At 45.6% G+C, this 22,285-nt stretch overlaps 2 protein-coding genes across 3 annotated transcripts; both read right to left on the bottom strand.

Annotated features, from left to right (window-relative positions):
* Window positions 1-594: 594 nt before the first annotated feature.
* Window positions 595-7,077, bottom strand: myoz1b (myozenin 1b). 2 transcript variants are annotated; one of them, XM_079293461.1, is made up of 6 exons: window positions 6,890-7,077; window positions 4,915-5,001; window positions 1,890-2,056; window positions 1,738-1,807; window positions 1,467-1,641; window positions 595-1,130 (listed from the first exon to the last, which is right to left on the bottom strand). In XM_079293461.1, the coding sequence occupies exons 2-6, from the start codon at window positions 4,997-4,999 to the stop codon at window positions 914-916; spliced, it is 714 nt and encodes a 237-aa protein (XP_079149587.1). In that variant the 5' UTR covers window positions 5,000-5,001; window positions 6,890-7,077; the 3' UTR covers window positions 595-913. The 2 variants fall into 2 exon arrangements, with proteins under 2 accessions (XP_079149587.1, XP_079149588.1); XM_079293462.1 differs by having other exon boundaries at window positions 1,738-1,804.
* Window positions 7,078-9,710: 2,633 nt separating this feature from the next.
* synpo2lb (synaptopodin 2-like b) lies at window positions 9,711-21,365 on the bottom strand. Its single transcript, XM_079293042.1, has 5 exons — window positions 20,988-21,365; window positions 17,865-18,016; window positions 17,467-17,769; window positions 16,817-17,199; window positions 9,711-13,282 (listed from the first exon to the last, which is right to left on the bottom strand). Exons 1-5 carry the CDS (start codon window positions 21,087-21,089, stop codon window positions 10,575-10,577), a joined length of 3,648 nt encoding a protein of 1,215 aa, XP_079149168.1. The 5' UTR covers window positions 21,090-21,365; the 3' UTR covers window positions 9,711-10,574.
* Between the last annotated feature and the right edge of the window lie 920 nt (window positions 21,366-22,285).

Below are 22,285 nucleotides of genomic sequence, written 5' to 3'. Positions count from 1 at the left end.
AGTGTAGGGCTTCTTTGAGTTTCCAGAGGAGAGGGTGTCACTGCTGGTTGCTGCAGCTGGAGCATCTTGTCTGACCAGAGCAAAAGATTTCAACAACTTATAGCAGAACTCTTAAATACAGGACCAAGTGCACACCACATACAGGGGGATATGGGATAGTTCATATATTTTGTTTATTTTCTTCTTCATTTGTTGTTGCTTTTATTTGGGTTAATTACTAACATTCATACCGATGGCTGTCCTGTTTTCTTTATTTCGGTGGTTGTGTTTGTTATCTCTTTGTTTCATAAATGGTCTGATCAGCCATATATACACCCGTGACTCCTCGTGGCTATCAGCTCGGCCCTTCACAGTTCTCTTCTTACACTGAAATGATGACACACATGAACAGAGACCCTTACTTGTTTGATGTGTGGCTGTGGGGCTCTAAGCAGCTACTTCATTCATTTGGACCTTATGACATACACAAAATAGTTCAGACTGTTTTGTCAAAAACTAGCATTTTTTTTCTCCATAATAATCAGATTTTGTCCTTTTGAATAACACTTCTCCGAGACTTGCACATGCAGTGTTAACATCAGAAGCACACAGACATTCTGTAAAGGAGAACTTTATTGCATAAATACATTGTCTTAAGAGTGCAGAGTGCTCATCTGTATCTATCTGTACAGTTTGCAAAATCGTAGTAGGACTCAGACACAGTTGGGGATGAAAAGACTAGAAAGCGCACAGGAGACGAGGGACGCTGTCCTTCTCCATCAAGTCGGTTTTAAATCATTTTTTTGTATGTCAACAGTGCTTATGTTGTCAGTGTATGTCGTCTAAATTATGACCTGTGCCTAATGCTCCCATATATGGTTCTTCTTGTGTGTGTTTATGAGTTCCAGTGCATGCACTGCTTGTGTGTGTGTGTTCACAGGTCGTCCGTCTCTCCGTCGAAGGGGATGCTGTCCAGGTCCATGTGGATGTTCGGGTTGTCGTCACTGCAGATCCAGCCGATGGGCGTGCGGTTGAACGAGGGGCGTGAGCGGATCCCCGGCTCCGGCTCCTCGGAGGTGCAGTTGTGCTCTTGGAGCTCGAAGGACAGCGTCTTGGGAACGTTGTCGGAGCCGCCGAATGGCAGCGCCGTCCTGGGGAGAGGAGAGGAGAGGAGAGGAGAGGAGAGGAGAGGAGAGGAGAGGAGAGGAAGAAATAGGAAGCTTGAGGTAACGCCAGGGCGAACACCGTTCAACAAGAACATTGACGCCGACACACTGCATGTATGATACGTTTCTGCAGATTACCAAAATATTAAGTTTGACCTCAAGTGAAATTCCAACATTAAACAATGTTTGCTTGTTCCATTGATGATTTACTGAACAAATATTACATCATCAATGGCGCTACCTTCTCCTTATGTGGAATTTGTCGCTCTAAATCTATGTTGCAATACTTTTGCTACGAACAGTGTATGAGAAAAGCCTGACCTGTTGAAGCTCTTGTACAGAGGCAATTCTGGGTGCATCTGGATGGGTCCCGGCATGGAGGACTTCATGGTGGCTGTCAGCTCCTGGTTGCCCTTCATGGCCCGTTCCCATGGAGATATGTAGGTGGGTCCATACCTCCTCTTCTCCGCCTCCTCATCTATCGTCTCCTCCACCACTGAGACACACAGGGAAGTGTTGGACCAGGGAGATTAAATGCAAACGCTTAACAGAAAGAGATAATATAAAATAAAAAGTACATCTGTGACCCCACCTTCTTCCTTTGCCTTCTCGGGCTTTGGTGCGACAGGGGGAGGGCACATGAGCAGGTTCTCGAGGTTCTGCTGGAGGACAAATACAGGACGATGTAGTCTGATCAGTGCACACATATAAACACAACCTTTACGCGCACTCGCTCGCTCTTACCTTGTTCTCGTTGGTGACGATGAACCTCTCCACTCGCTGCTGCCTCCTCCTGAACATCTTGGAGCCCTTGTTGGTGTTCAGGGAGAGCTCCTCCAGCATGGTGTCCTTTGGCGTCTTGATCTTGGTGCCCAGGTCAAGCTCAGAGGCCTCGGGGTCGGACTCATCGTCTGACGCGGAAAAAGGAGGAGGAGAAAATGAGGGGACTGAAGATGGAACGGGTATGTGCAGAGAGAAGGTAGAGGGGGAATTGATATGGTTTGCTCATATGTTGAGGGAAATGCAATGTGGTAAAGTGAATTCGACAAACAGCTGATTGTTCAAATAAATAGTTCAACATTTTAGGAGTTATCTTTATTCACTTTCGTTTCTGAGAGTTAAGGCCTTTACACACGGGGGCGTGAGGAATGAACAACACGAAAAATGAAAAATATTGGCCTGCGAATATTCCGCATCAAAACTGTTGATATGGGAAGCGATGCGAATTTGTGTCAGTTGCAACACTTTTTCAAATACAAGGTTTGAATCGATTTGTGCAGGCGGAGGACCAACCACCAGGATTCTATTGGCTCAGAGCAGCGTCTGGTAAACAGACACGCAGTGTGTATGTCTTTCTATGGTGAAAGGTAAAAACGGAAGAAGCGGATCAGGTCTGCGCTGCTTTTTTTGAAAGGAGTATTAAAGTTCTGTGTCTTGGTTTGGATTGTGGAGCCTCCGTGTTGTTGTACACTTTAGTGTGCGTTTTAAATAGGTCCATTCCTCACAAAGTGGTTGGTTGACGCCTTTACTGACAGTGAGAAAGCTCCGAAAAATCGACCCCAAAAAAATATTCACTGTGTGAAAGTCTTCATGACAAAAACTACATTTCGGAAAAACATATTCAAGTTTGATTAAATTGCACCAAAAAAAAAACAAGAAGCTGTGCTCTCTCTTATCAGCTAAACCCATTTTGTAAATGAAAATGTGGGTTTACCTTCCGCTATATGTCTGATATTAACTGAGGGAGAGATACGACTTAAAGGGGGAATTTATATCCTCTGGCTTCCATGTCATCCTTGTTGAGATGAATTAGAGATGAAACCTAATGGCGTGAGAGGATGTGTGCGTGTGTGCGTGTGTGTGTGTGTGTGTGTGTGTGTGGGCGTGTGTGTGTGTGTGAAACCAGGGGAGTTGTAGGGGTTACTAGGCCAAAGCAATATGGAAGAAAAGGTCACTGGGGAATGTCACGGCAGGTTTTCTGGTAGAACTGTTTTTGGAGGGAAATCCTCATAACACACTACCTCTCTCTCTCTCGCTCTCTCTCGCTCTCTCTCTCCTCTTTCAGTGATGGAGAGATCTGATGGATTTTACTGCTCCACGGAGCTCCTCATAAAGCACTCTCCTCATCCACCACATACACTCTGATATCACTCATAACACCTGGAGTCCAGCCATAAACCAACACACACACACACACACACACACACACACACACATACACGCATGAACACATCTATAAAGCAGGGAGTTGGCATTGCAATGCTGCGGAGAGCTGTTAGCGGTACCTCGTAAATCAGACTTGTTTAACTGTGTGTGTGTGTGTGTGCGTGTGTGTGTGTGTGTGTGTGTGTGTGTGTGTGTGTGTGTGTGTGTGTGTGTGTGTGTGTGTGTGTGTGTGTGTGTGAGAGAGAGAATAATTGAGGCTGCTGAGCAGAGCGAACTCTCCCATGGGGATATTGATTAGAGTGTTAATTCGGAAGAATGTGAAACCGGAGCTGGCTGCTGCTGACTGGGAGGAAACTGGACAGACTGACAGCACACACGCATGGGACAGCTGTCAGTGGCAGGGATGATGGATAGATGAGTCGGCATTAACTGGAGAAAAAAATAAGGGATAAGCAGTGTAAGCTCCTGACTGACTGACAACAACCTGGTGGAAAGATACAGATGCGGGTGCAGATGTGACGGCAGAGGGAGCGGTGTGGAAAATGGCAAAGGACACAAATGGGGGAGGACGTCAACAGATTGTTGAATGGCAGATAGAAGCTGGCGCACAGACACTCACAGCCTGCTCAGATTGCAGATAGCATGCTCAAGGATTGGCACAGAATACTTTGTGTTTGGTAATACATGCAGCAAGTAAACGGTAGACAAACAAGACAAAGTGTCGCCATGCTAGCCGTTCTGAGGCAGTTTTTAGGCACAGTGGTGCTTTTGAGGTAAATGCTGATGTCAGCATGCTAATATGCTGACGTCAAACAGGTATAAAGTTCTTTTTTCTGCACAAGGCTCATTTGTGGAAGAAATATCTTAAATAACACTGTTATGTAAAATTACTCCATTACACTATTAGAAGTTCGACATTAACAATCGTAGTCAGGTAAAAGTGTTAAATATTATCAACATATCGTACTTCAAGTTTTAAATGCTCACTATACTACGATATGAGAGTTATATTGTATTGGATTATTGTGTTATAATTATATTGGATTATGTATGCATGGATATGAGCAGTATTTCGTTTACTAACTGATGCCAAGATATGAAACATTTGCCACTTCAGACGCCTCAAACTAATATGGTGGGAGCAGAATCACCGGCTGGTATTTTGTGTTGTGTCCAATGGTGACAGATTTGTGGCTGCTCTGCCATCTGATAATGACATCCCTCCAGGAGATGCCACATGCATGTTAGATATTTTGTTACTGCTTGGAAGAAGAGAGTGTGTGTGTGCGCGTGTGCGTGCGTGTGTGTGTGTGTGTGTGTGCATGCATTTAATTGTAGGATCATAAGACCACATGCAACGATTTTCATCCAGGCAGTTCAATTTACACACACGTGTAACACGACTGTGCAGATGGCAGACACCGCAGAGCGAAACCTACAAATGGATTTGACATTTACTGGACTGGATAATCACATCACAAGGGAGATGGAGGAAGGTCTTCAAGCAATGAGGATGAACCGGAAAATTGTTTCATTTAAATGCCGTGTGTGAATGTGTGTTTGGCTGTGTGTGTGTGTGTGTGTGTGTGTGTGTGTGTTTTACTATTCTGGCTGACGCTGGACAGGTCACTGATGATCCTGGTGGCCTTCTTCCTCTTGTTAGAGGGGGCAGGAGTGGTGAGAGGCATGGCTAAAGGACAGAAAAGAGAAATGAGGACTTCTTTAGAAAAATAATTGTCCAAATACGGTCCAAAAAGTCCCCAAAATTTCATAATTCACAATACTTTCACAATACTACATCTCACAGTCTTCATCAACAGATTGAGTGTGGTACTACGTAATATCCTGGAAAGAAGGATCTTTTTGTCAAACTGCTACTTCCAAGGTCAAAAATGAACCAGAAATAGAAGAGTTTTAATTAAAGTTTCAATTTGTTTAGATTTTAAGATATAAAGCTGCACTAGCCAGAATATTTCTCTTGATATTCGATCAATTTATTATATTTAATGTGAAAGGCTCAGCTTGAAGTGAAAAACCTACAAAGAATTACCACCTGACCCCAGTTTAACACTGTTAGCTCTGTCAGCACTATTGCCGTTGTTTACAATCTTCATGCCTTTAGCACCTACAGCTGCTAGCCATTCAGCCCTTGCCATTTTGAGAGCCGTGTTGAGGCAATCCCTCAAACATAGATGTGTTCTCAATTTTGAATTCAGCCCCTTAAATGAGACTGTCCTCCAACGAAGATATGTCAATAAATTGACCCGTATTTGGTCTCTCATGAGCCCAGCAGAGAGGATGACGAAATTAGCAGCAGTGAAATGTGATACAAACAAAACTTTCCCATAAATATTTCAGGAAGAAACTCCAAGATATGTGTCTGTCTGATGGAGTTGCACATCCCAAATTCTAGTAAGCTCCAGCAGGAACCTCGCTGGGTTCCCTAATTAACTTAAGCACACTTTGAACATTGTGTATAGCCCTCAAGGACACTAATTCCCATTGGCAGTCCGTGTCTCTCTTGACTAACCACTGAAATAAGGGCCGGCAGTATGTCGCTGCCTATTGCACAGGTCGAAAGCAATTATGCAAGGCTTGAGGTGAGTCCCAGTCCAAGAGGAAAAGCTGGAGGGCCCGTCTACAGGGAGACAGTTAATGTAATTGCTTTTCATCTGCTGTAATTGAAGCCCATTTCCTAGCCTGGGATTCAGTCCTGTGCGAGCTATTTTTATGTATCTTCTATAGCGCTGCAGTGACTGGGACTATATGAACGCACCAGCACACAAACACACAGATTTGCACTCAAATAGCTTTTCTCTTGTGATTAATGGGAGTCAGTGGCCGTGGATTAAAAACTGGAGATTACAGGTGTTTTTGGTTGTTCTGGGAAAAGGCAAGATGGAGGCACACTGCTGTGCTGATGGCCACCACAGGATCGGCGCGAGGGCCTGGGTCCTGTTACCGCCTCTTTGAGTGAAGAGGCGCTCCTGTGCCCCCTACGACCAGCCTGTTTTAGCTCCTGATAAATCTCGAGGGGACAGCTGGGAAGGGAGGGCATGAGTAAGCACATTCCCAAATACACACATACATCCATGGCGGACTGAAAACTCCACTGCGGAGGGCCACATTCCTCACCTACCGCAGCGTTGGGTACAGTAAGAGCTGGTGGAAGAACAGATTTCAATTAATTTACTCAAGAAATTGTAAAACTGCAATATATCTGTTGAACTATGTATGATGTCAAGCCTTTCTCAAGCAAGTTCTGGCACTTCAAAGGAAACAAAGAGTCAAATATATAATGTGAAGTTGAGCATCTGCTTCTGATTCCCTCATCCACTAATTCATTCATTTACAGAGGCCTACACAGGCTACAGATGGGGGCTTCTCCTCCAGCCAAAATCGGCCCGACCACAGAATTACATTCAACTGTAATCGTCTCCTTGTACTTAAAAAGGAGCCAGAAATATTTCACCACTCAGTGACCAGCAGCGCAAGATAACCCACAAACACTCAAGGCACGTGTGAGAGAGATCTCTTTATCGACGCTGTCGCGCTTGATCCCTTCACTGATGTCTTACCTAAGACCAGGTATCCACAGGAAGACACAGGTCCCAGAAGGTCCCAGAAAAGGTGTGGCTCAGCGGAAGAGGAATATAGATTGCCAGGTAAGTTTATGTCCGAGAGCTTGTATTGTACTGTCTGTCCTCTTCGCCCTGGAGTGAGTGAAGCCCGATCAGCAGGGCTGCTCCGGTGCTATGGAACTGGCTTCAGGGGGAGGGAGAAGGGGGTGAGTGGAATTGAAGAGGGGGTAGAGAGGCAGGTGGGTGTGGTGTTTCAAGTTCAGAAATCTGTAAGATGAGTAACAACAGGAAACGTCCCACCTCTTCCAATCGCAGGGGAACAGGGGCTTTTGATAACATGACAAACAACAGGCAAGGATAGAAAACATCTTTCCAGCAGTTACTCCCTCCCCGTCACTCAGTTTTACATGCTTTTAGGGCATTCATGCTTTTGTTGATGTGTTTTCCTCCCCCTCCTCCTTCAACCAAACCTTTGCAACTTCACACCTTGTTTGTGCCTGGTATCATCACGTCAGTCACAGTTCCTCGTCAGTCTCCTGCTTTTTAGATTCAGCTAGTTTTGTAAGTCACCGTCTGAATCTATTTGATTTTGTGCAATAGTGTGTGTGGGGGGGGGGGGGCTATAAAGACTCTATATTGCAGTCAGTAAACAAAGATTTGTTCATTGAACTGCAAAGTATTGATCATCAGTAATAACAAGAATCGCTTCAATGGGCTGGATGATGACGCTGACGAGAAACTGTATCTTTAAAGCGCCTACAATCTATATTTTTTACAATAACAATTTATCAAATGGCAATGTAGAAGGGGTGGCTGAGGAGCTGGTAGAGGCAAAAAAACAGAGCTAACAGAGATGTTAGCTGATGTACATTTCCATCTGCTGGATGCATAAATAAACAAATGCTTCCTAACAAGTTCGCCATATCCCCTTAAAAAACAAAGTCAAATCTTGGAGCTATGCTAACATCCTCACAATGCTAACATTCTGATGTTCATCAACTTAGTTTAGTGTGTTAGCAAGCAAACATTTGTTATTTAACGCTAAAGAAAGGACAGCTGAGGCAGATGGGAAGGTCTTAAGTTCCGCAGGTGGTGGTAGAATGGTGCAAAGACAAAGGGTTTCTTGAATGGGTTTTTGGTTCGACGCCTAACATCAAGTCTGTAAAGGTTTGTGCTCCGCTTACGCTAGTGTACATTATCCCCATTCATTCTTTTTCACATATACCTCTATATAGACATACATGCATATATACCTATATATACATATACACGCAAATCCCATCCGCAAGCACTCCACACCTCCTTGCGTGCTTGGTCACTTCTGCTTGGAATGTTCTTTACCCGGCAATCATATTTTCAAATGCAGCTGTCTCTGTCACGAGTTTGAGCCATTCTGTGAACGCGGGTGTATGTAGGATCTTCCAGTTTCCTTTAGTGCCTTGACTGTACGCTCGCTCGTGCACGTGTGGGGAAATGAATTTATAGCTTACGTTAGCCGCTGCATTGCAGCATGGTAGTCCTGAAACTGAGCGGGCCAGGTGAGCTTGATATAGATGTGTGTGTAGCTGGATTATAAATCAATCAGGGAATCTAACTCCCATTTGAAGGTTCATCACAAAGCTGGCTGATTATTACAAATCATATTTTTATTAAACCAAACTGATTAGTTAATAACTAATTTTTTTTAAAAACAATAAACTCCTTTTCAAATAATCAATGCACATGAGAGTGTTAACGACAATTATTTGTCCAACCCTGACCCTTGACCCCAAACACTTAACTCTGTTGACCCAGAAACACGATGTGAGAATGTGGCTAAAGAGCCTCTTTGGCAGAGCAGTGGGAGGAGACAGGATGTACGAGGTAACGCTTCCCCTCCACCCTCAATAAAAAAAATCCATCAGAATTAAGAGTTCAGCACGGGCCAAATAGGTGGAGATTAACTGCTCAGAAAATAGGGGGTGTGTGTGTGTGTGTGTGTGTGTGTGTGTGCAATTGATTGAGGGAGGAATTAACAGAGAGGAGGAGAGAGACCTAAAGAGGGAGGATTGTGGAACTAATTTGTTAAATTTGGCCAAAAGTTGAAAGAGCCACTTCAGTCATTACTATAAGTGCAGTTCCAGCTTTTATGTATTTCTGAAATCCAGTGGCCTATTTGCAAAACAATTTATCAGAATGTGAGTTTTGTACCTTCCACTAGCTGAACAGGACTCGAGTTAGCAGCCAAAGTTAGCCCCGTCTGTCACCTGATCCCATCCAAGGGTCAGAGGTTAGATCCCTTTCCGTGGCCATGGTTGGGTTTCACAGTCATGTAACTGCTCTGAAATGGAGGGCAACAATCCTGCGAGGACGTTTTCAATAACAATTATCAGACACTGAGTCTAAAATAGAATAAATTAAGAATTTGTATTTCATTGTTTCGTCAGATTACTAAATAGACAATATGTTAGCAGTTAGAATCTAGAAAATGTAATTTAAGATTATAAAAAGGATATCAAATTATTTTTGTTTTACCTTAAATGTTTCTCACTTTCTCGTTAAGTAAAATCTGTGATGAAGGGAGGAGACCTTAAACTGGTGGTGCAGCAAGTCTGGATGGCAAATCCTCCAGTGCCTCCATGTGGTGAAAGTTTAAAGTAACTTCTTCTTGACGCCTTAACCATCACTTCACAGACTGAATCCCGAGAGAGCAATTATGCTATTAGACTGGTCAGAAAAATGCCTGAAAGAGGGGAAAAGGGTAAAAACTAATGGGAGGAGGAGGTACTGGAGCGACGTGGGAGCATGTGACACAGGGAGAAACAGAGTGACAGCTGAGGTGAGTCATGTCTATTTTTATTCAGCCGCATATCTCTGTGGAAAAACAGCGAAACACACATGTTATACATCTCTTGTTTCCTATCAACAGATCACAAATCAACGCGACTGTAAAAGGCTTCCCTTCTTCCTGGCAGCTGTGCTCTTCGCCTTTTGAAAATCTACAGAAAACAAAGCACACACTTGCTGCAGAGTGCAACTAAAAAAAAGGCACTCATCAAACACAAATCAGTATATAACAGGAGAAATCACAGTCGTAGTAGCTACTTCAAATGTGTTAGTAAATCAACTTTACATGATATTGCTGGATGCAATAGATGCTGTAGGATGTTAACAGATTGGGAAGTTTTGAGTCTAATCTGCACCTTTTACACTCATCAGACATTGTTTCTATTATGTCACTTCATCTGTGCTTTCCTTTTCATCGTTCTCCTATCCTCGACCACATCTCTCTCACAACAGTCTTGTTTTTTCACATCCTCTGTTCTTCTTTTTTTATGTTTGAACTTAATTCTTCATCATTCAATGTAATATTTACAGAACTTTATTTCAGTTTTCTCCAACATCTCTTTCTGTCCTTTCAATCTGCCATTGATTTCTATTTGTTGTCCTTTGCAAAACACAGTGTTTCCTCTAACTACAGCCAAATGCATAAACGAGTCAACAAGATTAAATGTAAGTGATGAAATGTGCTACATGGGTGACCGATCAAAGCAAATCTTGTGATAAAACGTGGCTGGTAAAAAACCCAAGCTGCAGCCCTGAATAACAATGTTACGATACTAAAAACACATAGACCTATTTAAAAAATGTTGCTCTATGTTCCCAGAGAGCCATGGTTCATGATGTCCACACCAGAGTCTGTTCAGTGCGCTGTGGATCCAGGGCGCCAGACACAAGGCTGCAGACCCAGGTTGGAAGTGCTGAACCTGGGCCTGGGGACCCTGTTAGGTAGAGTGCTGCTGGATGACGGCCGACCAAGGGGACTCAGGTCTGGGGCACTCTTAAACTGCCTGTTGGCCTGCGCAGTGTTGGAGGGCTGAAGGTGGGAGAAAGTCTGGGACTGGAGTGGATTTGAAGCAGGAGCGGAGAAGGTGGGAAGCTGAGGGAGTGGAGCGGTAGGGGCAGGGCGAGGTGGGGGAGATAGAGGGGAGGTGGCCCACTGAGATTGGAAGGGTTGGGGTTGAGGCTGATAGGGTTGGTGGGGGGCGTGGCCAACTGTGGGTGGAGGAGAAGTGACATCACAGCGCCACAGTGGTTCTCCGAGTGTCGTAGCTGATCGAGGTACAATGACTTTGAGCGCCGGCCCCGTGGATGTCGGTGGGGGCGTGGAGAAGCGCTTCACCTCATATACTCGCGCCGTCTTCTGAGGACCACTTGTCATTCCTTTCTGCTGCTGATAGGTGGGGGTGTTCATGGGAACCCCACCCCCATAGCTGAACAAAGAAGAGTTGAGCTGGTAGGGCTGGTGGCTCATAATGTCCACAGCCTTGAGGCCCGCTTTCTGCTTTTTAGATCCAGCTGGCGCAGACTTTTTCACCTCAGACTTCTTCTGGGCCTTCAGAGGGCAGGAGGGAGAGAGAAGGGGGTTGTAGCTGATGGGAGGAGGAGCACGGATGTTGGACGAGTACTTCCAGGTGGAAGGGAGAGAAGGTGTGGGTGACGACTCCCTCGCCTGGGCGGGAGAGTAAGGCACTGCAGCGACAGAGGGAGATCGCTCCACAATGTACCGATCCATCCTGTTCTGCCGGCGGGCGAACAGCTCCTCTCCCTTCCCCGCCAGCTGTGGCACCTGAGGGGTTTGGGGTTTGGGAGCTACAGGAGGTGGCCTAGGTCTCCGCTGGGCCTGCATGAAGTTGCAGGCCTCTGCCCCCAGCCTCAGCCAGTCCTCCTCGGGCCCTGACTCATGTCCGGTCTCCCCACTTGGTGCAGCTCCAGTTTCAGCAACTGGAGTCACCGGGAGGCCCCTGGACCCACCCCCAAAGTGGTCATCCATGTTCTGGACCATCGACAGCAAGTCCGGGTTTGGGGAAATATCTTTGTTCTGGACTGAGCAGAACATTGGCTTCTTGTTGCTACGACGTCGTGCATCGCGCAGAATGCCGGTGCGAGCGGCAGGGACCGCGATGCGATCCTCTCGAGTCGCCAGTGAATCCTGGGGCGATGATGCATTTGCTATGGCAGCATGGGGGCCAGGAGTCACTTCACCTGTCATGTTGATGTAGGGGTGGACTGATGGAGATGGAGAAGGTAGGGTGGGAGGAGGAAGAGGAGGAGGAGGGGTGGACTGGGCATGGAAGGAGACCTGAGTCAGAGCAGCGGGATGTGGAGGGGAGATGGGAGAAGCAGCAACGTAGGTGCAGGGAGGTGGATAAGGAGCAGGAGGAGAGGGAAAGGCCTGTGGAGATGGAGGGGAGAAGGGTTGAGCAGGTGATGGACAGAACAAGGTACCTTGAGCTGCAGGAGGAGAGAACAGGACGGAGGGGGAAGCATACATTGCGGCCTGAGGGGAATATGTGGGTGGATTTGTGGCGGGCTGGGAGAAAGGTCCAGAAGACAGAGAGGACGGAGGCGAGAGAGCTGAGAGGGGAGAGTTAACAGATGGGGGGATGTTGCCGTTGTTATTTCTGGGAGCGATGTACAGCGAGGTGCTAGACACAGCTCTCCTCGCATCCGGCCCTGATGGATGAAAAGTAGGTTGGATAGTCACCATGGAGACGGCCGCTACTGGTTTGGTCGTCATGGCCACGGTTGTGGGTTTGGGTTGGGGGGGCCGGAACATCACAGAGGTTACAGATGCACGAGAGGAAGGCCCTGGGGTGAAGGGGCGTGCAGTGCGGTTCAGAACACTTGGATTCAGGTCTGAGTCTGTGATTGGGCTAGGACTAGGATGAGGGTTGCCATGTTGCCCATTTTGACTTGCAAGGGGCATCTGAGAGGGCGGGTTCAGAACAACACTGGCCCGACTTACAGCCACCGACCCCCCATTGGTCAGAGCCACAGCTGGAGGAGACATGTGTGCAGGGTGGTTACTGATTGGCTGCTTCCTGGTGCTGCTCTCCAGCCTTGAGCCCTGATAGGCTGAGCTCTCCAGCCCTGAGACCTCTAACCCTGGGCTTTGATTGACAGAAGTCAACAGTCCTGGTGTCTGATAGGCTGAGATGTTCAGCCCTGAGCTGTGATTGGTTGTTGGCGTTGTTGGAGTAGCTGGTGTGCTTGATGGGCAGGCAGAGCTCCTCCTGTCTAGCAGGTCTAGATAACCGGTGTCCCACGTAGAGTCAAACGATGCTGAGAATCCCTCTTCATCAACTTCTGAGCCACTCGGGACGGAGCTTCCTCCTTCCTCTTCCGTCTCCCCTCCTGTGTCTCCTTCTGTCTCGCCTCCTCTATCTCCCTCTGCTTTGCCGAAGCAGGTCAGTGTGTACTTCTTGGCCCTCTGCCGGCGTTTCTTGAACATAAGCACCCCCTTCGAGTTGGGGTTGGGAGCATCAGTCAGCAAAGAGGCGATACGGCGGCATTTAGTACGAGCTTCTTTTACCTGTTTCTCCACCACACTCTCCCCACGCTGCAACTCTGCAAGACAGGAAGAGAGAGAGAGACCAAAATAAATGTGCTGAAGGTGAGAGGAAACAAAGGTCATGGAATTTTTGATCATTACATAACGAGGCCCAGGCGACAAATAACGGAAACAACAGTGTGGTAGCCCTCACTCACTGCGAGCAGTGGCCGATTTGTACAGTATTATCACAGCGAGGAGCTGCTGTGAGCAGTTCAGTGACAGACAGGTGAGTGTTGTGGATTTAGAACAAAGAATTCCTGCTGCTCTCCAGAGTTGAGTCACACTCCACAGGAAGTTCAGATCACAGTGTCTCTCCAGCACAAATGCTTGTTTGTGTCTGTGAGTGTGTGTGTGTGTGTGTGTGTGTGTGTGTGTGTGTGTGTGTGTGTGTGTGCATGTGCACGCCAGCATGCGCATGTGTGTATCTTTGTTAGTCGAAAGTCTATTTCAGTCTTTTTGGTATTTTGGCTCACCTCACATGAATATCCTCACTACATAACTATAGTCTGACGCAGCCTCCATATTCTCCATCACTTTCATATACAGTCAAGCTAAAGTCAAAGTCAAACACACACACACACACAATCCCAAAAACTTGATATATCAGTTGCAAAGTTGCGATGTTTAGATATTTCTGCAAAGACATAACAAGGTATTAAGGAGAACAGTCTGCAGCAAAGGTGCTCTGTTAGACTCAGTATGCGGTGTGTGGTACAGGGAGCTAAATGCTAACACATCTTTGTTTAGTGTTGGCATTTGCTAAATAGCACTGAACACAAACAACACGCAAAACTGTAAGGGCTGTCCTCAACTCAAGAAATGGACTAACAGTTAGTGGACTAACACTCAATCTTGGTGACTAATTCATCAGTTGATTCTAATCAACAGAGTTTCTCCTCAAAGAATCATTTAATAAAAGCATCACATTAAATTAGATGCGCTCCCAAGTTTTTTGAAAGTAAATCTTTCAGCATAAAAAATAACGAAAGAAATCTTGGTCAACTAAGACCAAAATGACTCGTCGTTAAGAGGTGGGCGGCCCTGGAGGCTGGTGAGAATGCCATTAGTTTTGGTTTGACCCAATGATAGCTTTAGAGGAAAGATTAAGATTAATAATTCATCCTGAGGGGAACATGAATGTCCTTACCAAATTCTATGATCATCCTTCCAAAAGCTTCTTTTTTTTAAATTGTATTCATTTTATTTACCGGGGATAGTGCACATTAATCAACAATACAATACAGTACACTACGATACAAAACAATAAAATACAATATATTACAAAACCATTGTTGTCAGCCCCAGAAAGCAACGCCGATAGCCAATAACAAGTCATTTTTTTACTTTTGTATCATTAATTGTTTTTCATTATGTATTCAACCCACAATAAACAACAAAGCTTCATCGAGTTGATAAAGCACTACAGTATAAACACATCGGCTATTAGCTTTAGCCTCACATCTAAATAAAGAACACCAGTCAGGTCCATTACAGTAAAACAATCTCAAATAACATTGACATTAATGGTCAACTTTCTAAGGTGCTGACATAGAATAGAAATTAAGCAAATAAAAAAAAATAATATAAACACTTAATTTGAAACCGATATGCATTACTTCCAATGTGAGTGAAGCTGTGTGTAAATAAAATGGTTTAAATGTGTCTTACCTGCGTACACGGTGTGTGGGACTGTGTGTCCACTTACATCTGAACCTGAAGAAGATGTGAGGTCCCTCATCTCACAAGTGTGAGTGTGAGTGTGTGTCCTTAAACTCCCTCAGACCCTCCCACACACACACACCTCACAGAGAGTACAGTTCTGGTCCTATAGTGGGGCACCGTTTAGCCTCTGTCTTCCAGCTCGTCTCTCAGGACACGGCCCATGTAAAGACCTTTGTCTGTGGCCAGCAACCCAAATCAACGCATGATGTCAACCCACTATTCCTGTCTGTCTGACAGCCATCAAACACCTGTCCAGTCTCTATCTCACACACAGAGAGAGAGAGACACAAGGACGGAAGACCCCTCACCAGAGAGTATTTAGACGGCAGTGTCATTCAGTGTGTGTGTGTGTGTGTGTGTGTGTGTGTATGAGTTCATAAAGCCAATTATAGTTTATAGAGCAACGTTTGGTCATAACTCTTTACTCATGTGCTGCTCTCTGCTGTTAACAATTCAGCCCTAACAACCACTGCACACAGAGACACACAGTTCCAATGCAGCAGAGCTAGCCCTCCCACATCCAAAGGAAATGTGTGTGTGTGTGTGTGTGTGTGTGTGTGTGTGTGTGTGTGTGTGTGTGTGTGTGTGTGTGTGTGTGTGTGTGTGTGCGTGTGTGTGTGTGTGTGTGTAACGTGAGAAAGGGCAGGTCCCTGAACACCTCAGTCATCATTCATTCTATAGTATTGAAGTCAAACTTGTGTCCACATAGTTTCAGTAATTTTTTAGCTCATAAAATGTCGGAATCTGGTACATCATGACGTTCCACACATAAAGGGGACGTCAGAATGACTGTTAGTCAAAACCCAAAGATATTTAATTTACAATGATAGAGAAAAGCAGTACATCTTCACATCAGAGAAGCTGGAGCCGGCGGATGTTTGGCATTTCTCTTGGTCAATTAATCGACTAATCGCTTCAGGAATAGAAGACATTTTACTGATACAGTATGTAGTGTGCACACATGTGGCAAGAAACACACACACACACACACACACACACACACACACTTATATAACACATTTTCAGCTGTGTGGCTTGTAAGTCAGAGTCCCGTCCAGACTGTCGATCAGAAGCATCAACACCTATAAATACAGCAAGTGAGAGAAATGCTCCGAATACTGACAGAAAAGACGGACTGCTGTTTCAGGGGACAGAAGAGAGGAGGAAGGGGGGAGGTGGAATACCTCTGCCGGTATCTGGTATACCTCACCCCACCACCACTAGCCTGTAAATGTAACTGGATGCTCCAGTTGTGGAAAATAACCACTAGAGGGTGATCTAGCTATTGATAAGATTCAAGACTGCACGGCTGACGCCTTCGGAGACACCGAGGGAATCTTTGGTATTTAAATTAAAAAGAAAAAAGTCTTGCGGTCAAGACTGAAATAGGTGCATCACCAAGAGAAACCAGCATGGTTCCTGCTTTTGGTCGACAGCTGGTGTGTCATCCTCAAACTTGATGAAAGAAGAACTTTGAACAAACTCAGATGCAAGATCCAAACTGCATTTCGTGGGTGGAAGTGATATACACATCCATGGCAGTGCTGTAGAGAACTACAGTTAGAGTTGTAACATCACTAGCAATAAATCGTTTTCTTAATAAATATAAAGCAGTATAATTACCATACACAAATACGATTATGGTAAAAAAAATTCTAAATTAGGACTATTTCTTTCCGAACAAGACAAAGTAAAATATGTTTGTAGATATATATGTATATAATAATAACATGTATTGACAACACTCTCCCTCTTTTACCTTTACCTTGTACTTTGTAATCTCTTGAACATTTTTGTGTATGTCTTATATGAGGATAAACACTCACTGGCTTGCCGTGCTTTGTCCTTGTAGGTGGTGGAGAGCTCGTCGCTGACCGGGGTCTGCGGTCCCACCATGGGCACCAGCTGTTTACTAGAGGCCGACAGCAGAGCCTCTTTGGCCCGTTCAGGAGACACGAGCGGCGGGCAGGTCAGCGCGATGCAGCTCCCGGCCTCCTGGAAGCCACTGTCCCCTTCGCCCTCCGTCTCCATCGACCCCTGATCGGGGGTCGGTGTGAGCGTGTAAGGGGTCAGAGTGTGTGGGGTGTGTGCTGGAGTGGTCCACTCGGTCTGGAGGGATTGGTAGATTTCTCTGCGAGGGACGCCAGGCAGACACTGACCTTCCCATTGCCCCTGCATGGAAACCCCTGCATCTGTGGCGCTCTCATACCTCAGGGGAAAGACGGAACACAACAAGGATTAAACACGGCAGCGGTAGATAGGAACCCCCAGTATGATGTTGGATAGACTAATACAAGAAGCCTTCTATGACAGATTACTTTAAGTACAGGAGGTATACGTCTGTAGTGGCCATTTGTGGCCATTTGTCCAAAAGATCGAACCAAAATAAGCAAACATCGAGAATAATTAAACAATACTTGTGTATAAACTAAGTAAATACCAACATCAAATAAATAGCTTCTACAACGTCCCTTACCCGCTCATCTCTGAGGTCTCTTCCTCCTCTTGGTTGCCGTGGCGCGCAGGTGAGCGTGTGTGAGGAGGTGTGCGCCGTTGGCGACGGTGCGTGAGCGACTGCGTGTCTGCGTCACTGTCTGTCTCTCCGTAGTAAGCCTCGCTGTCTGGAGGGGAAGTGATGCCCCTGGGTATCCCAGTGGGGGAGAGGATGGAGGCACGGTGGGAGGGCAAGGGAGCCGCGGGGGGAGACGGGGCCCTCGCGGAGGAGCGGGACGATGCGGAGCAAACGGAGTACGATGAGGAGTGGAGTCCAGAAGGGGCTCTGGAAACATACAGATGACGAGTTGTTAAAAACGCAAAATGTGCATCTGTTTGTTTGAAACGTCTTCATGCAACAAAGCCTGCGCGTGCTCTGACCTTTTCACCCTCAGGTGGAGGGTAGCGCTCTCCATATCTATGAGGCTCATGGCCTGAGCATGACTGAGCTCTGCACACATCTGGTCCCCAATGGCAACAAGCTCATCTTGCTCCTTCAGTCCAGCTCTGCACGCTTTGCTGCGCCGGCGAACCTGAGAGGAATAGAGTTAATAACACATGTTAATACTTGTGGCTGAGGTAAAAGCACAGTAAACTCTGTCTAAACTTTTTCCACCTGATCTTCACTTTCCATTATTTATTAGATAGACAACAAGTCTGTCATCGTCGGGAACCGTTTAGAACTTAATGCTCCGATGTTTAACATAAAAATGTGGTGACTTTGGTAACTCATTGTCGTAGTATCGCCCGACATCTTGCCCAACATTGAGAATGTGTGGTCTGAAAGCGACACATACACTGCACCTTTTAATAATGCTACAGTCACGTACATTTTTTAATCAGCTTCTCACTGAGTGATGTGTTCCTGCATGAAACCACCATTTTCTCGCAAAGTTTGAACAGTTTCTTGAACAGCTATTTCAGATTTTGTCTGTGACGTTCTCACTGGTTTTAAGGTGGAAGAGCTACGCTGGAAAATGCTGATATATCCATCAACCAATTAGGATGCAATATTTGAATGAATAAACAAAGTTTATCGTTACAGACATGTATGTCTGCATTTTACTTTAGCCCGGGGAGCAACTTGGGATTCTGAGTAAAACACTTCAGGACATATTGACATGTGGACAGGAGGAGCTGAGGATCCTTGTGGCTAAAGGAAGACCCGCTCCAACCCCTGAGCCACAGTCATCACGATTCATACACTGGGATGACAGCTGTGGGGTTGTTTGCTCATGATGGCAGCCCACTGTCAATCGAACCTCATCATACTGCACCTGCACAGTACTGATGAAGCATATTAACACCTTTTTTTGTGTTAAACTCTTAATTAACATTAAGTAAGTTGTTTTTTCAAAACTTTAACTTTATGTAATCATGAATATTTATATTTTCTCACTTTGTAAAGATTTCCTTTGGAACTAATAAAGTTTAATCTTCCATAAAATTCCATCACAATGAATGTACTTTTCAGGGGCTTTAAACCAGCTCAGTGACATATTGTGAGCGGTCATCCCGATTGTTACTTCAGCATACTTCCTACGTTAGTGAGAGCATGATTTGGTGAAATGGCCTGACGCCTCTCTGACAACTGATGAACAGTGTTCAGCAACAGGCAGCTCTCCTCCACTGCCAGCCATCTTTGTCCCGGTATCAGAATAACTCGTGAAGCCAGGCAGCTGTTCCTAGAGATCGCCCAGAGATGATGTCATAGGATCCATCAGGAAGTATGTCTGTGGGGGGTTGGGGGGGGGGGGGGGGGGGTGAGTATTCTCGTCCGCCAGATTGCAGTTTCCTCTACAAGAAGAAGATAAGGCCCTCACCTCCGTCTCCTCACGTATACACGGACTAATACACACACCGTATCACTGTAGAAATGTTGAGGGGAGGAAAGTGTGTTCCCGCACCTACTTGGAGTCTCAAGTCAGTATCTCTTCACCCAATAATCCCAAAGCGGCTTCCACACAAACACACGTAAGGCGAGGCTGTCTCGTATACTTTCCCAGCCAGACAAATGTACACACACACACACACACACACCCATATATACACACATCGTGAAAGAGGGGGTTTGAACAGCTGCATCACCGGTCTGGACCAGGAGGGATGCCTGTCATTGACCATATGTTCCCCCGCATACCCAAAATTAAACCTTGCAGGTCAACCACATTCCTAGACAGACGAAGAAAGACAGGGACTGTGATGGGAGGCAAAAACACAGACGATACTATGAGATGAGACAGGAACGTGTACGAGTGTGTATGTGTGTGTGTGTGTGTGTGTGTGTGAACAAAAGGCCTTTTTCCATGCTCAGCTTCCAAGCGCCTCTTAAATGAGCTATTCTGATCCTCTACTTTGTGCTCTAGTCCCAACCGGGCTTATCTGAGGTATGCCCAACCACACAAATGACAGGCCACACACATACACCAACATTCAGAAGCACACACTGATCAAACTCTCACCAAAGGTGACCTTATCTGCTCGAAAACCCTGGATGAAGACAGGCCTTTGGTGCCAGAGTCACTCCGCCGCAATCTTTTTAATCAGAGGTTATGACAGTTTATGAGTGACCGGCCAACTCTAAACGTCAGTGTGAGCGAGTTCACATTCCTCCTCTCCAGAATAGATTTTCTGATTTGAGACAACATTCTGGACTGTCAACCAATATAAACACAGACACCAAAGGCTTTTGGAGAAACCACACTGAAAAAAAAGAATATTCCTGGGGCTGTCAATTGGATTGTTGTGTCCAATAAATGTGTGCCGGTGACTAATTTGAAATAAATGTATTGTCGACCACTACAGAGACACGCAATGTGTGTGTGCGTCGTTGTGCACTTAAGAGAAAAGTAATAATATAGAATGTATGGACACATATACACTGCAGACTAACCTACAAGTCTCTGATACCGTACAATCGCTATCAGGATGCAGTGATGAAACCCGAGTCTAGATCAACCCCGAGACATGTGTTCACACTGTTCTGTGACCCACAAACACAACTGAATCACAGCAGGGGGGATTTAAATGGACTGCGGCTAAATGAGCATGGGAAAGCTGTGGTATATCATGGAGGCACTGTTGTAGAGGGGGAAAAAGTAACAGTATAAAAGTAGCATTTTTCTGAGTAACAATACTTTGATAGAGAAGTTTAATGTGAAAAGACATCCTGATTAATATATCTTAATTATATGCATTTCAATCTGACTCTGCCCATCAAACTCCTCCCTCTCCAATTCAGTGATGCTCTCCAAAGTAAGGTAATGCATGCCTTTCAAAAAGTACGAGTATTACGTTTATGTATACCCCTATAAATACCAGAAATACCGATAAGCACCAGAATTACAAACATAGCAAACCACAAGACTCACCATCAAGGCCTCAGACCGCAATTAACAGCTGCAGACTCTATTAAACCCGTCTCCTCATGTTACCACCATGGCAGTAAGTCTTTCTGATACATACTGTATGCACACACACACACATGTATAGGTTCTACTGTACCTTAGCCACCTGTAGGGGTTTTTGTTGCTCTGCTCCTCCCTGCAGTCTGAAGCCCCACGGTGAACCTCCCAAGAGGGAGACCACAATCTCCTCGGCTACCATCCCCGCTCACAGCTCACAGCCTGCTGTGTGTGTGTGACTGCGTATAAGTTGATCTCCCCTTCTTCAGTTCCTCACACTCTGTGAGTATCAATGAGAGAAAGTGAGGCTTCTGCCTCCCCGCTCCACTTCACGGCAAATCACTCCACCCATGAGGAGACAGGGGGTGGCTGGCTTTCATCTGCTTACACTGGAATGCTGTGACGGAGGGGTGGGCACTCGGGAGGGTGAGAAGGGGAAAAAGGTTGTGTGTGTGTGTGTGTGTGTGTTCATCCTCTATACAGCATTCAACACTTGCCATGTCACTCTCAAGCACTCTGTACAGGACGGGATGCTTGCTGATATAGCCTCCCGAAATAACCAAAACCACCACTCCCACTTTGACCCCCAGCTTAGCCGGCCTGGCCAGCAGCCGGTCTGCTGAGGTGGCTCACAGATTTGTCTTCATCTACCCACAGCACCCCGACCTTAAAGGACAGATGGGGGAGGGGGGGGGGGGGGGGTTCAGTTGGTTTTCTGTCAATACAATTCATCGTCATTACAGCGGGTATACTGGAGGGAGTTGATCGCCAAAGAAATATAATTTTTGATCCTTCAGCTGTCCAGAAACACAAGTGTTTTAGTAAAGCAGTGTTGGGGAAGATGGTGAATTCTGGCTCTCGTGCTGCTGTTCATCAGCTTCAACATCTCTGATCTTGCAGAGGATTGCAGAGTTTATTAGTCAAAATGACTAGGCCCTACAACAGCTTAAATCGTATCATCTAATAAAACTGCATGCCAGGTTTGTGTTGTAATTCCAAATTGTACCTGATTGCAAGGGGAGCTGGGCCCAAATTTGGCCAAAGTGGAGCAGTTTGCAGCCCAAAAACGTAGTTTGGTCTATCCAGATGGCCGCCTCTTGTCACATTATAATAAATTGATAGATGACTGAGAGGATAACCAAAGTCATATTGGCTCTTAGCCTAAGGGAAAACTAAAAGAGCCAAAAATATGTGTTTGTGGCAAATCTAGTTTAAAATGAATCATAGGCCCTTGCATAATTTATTCAATACGTTTCAAATGTTGAAGTGTTGTATGTGGACTGCCTACCTTCCTTAACATTGCACCAGCTACACAATTACTTTAACAAAAGCTAGAGTTGTAATTATGTATTTTTATTATTATTTTAAACGCCAATACCTGAGTTTACAGTACCTGCT

Source organism: Melanostigma gelatinosum, assembly GCF_949748355.1.
Source record: "Melanostigma gelatinosum genome assembly, chromosome: 21".
Lineage (NCBI taxonomy): Eukaryota > Metazoa > Chordata > Actinopteri > Perciformes > Zoarcidae > Melanostigma > Melanostigma gelatinosum.
Note: the sequence above shows the minus strand (reverse complement) of the source record. Positions and strands in the feature narration are given on the sequence as shown.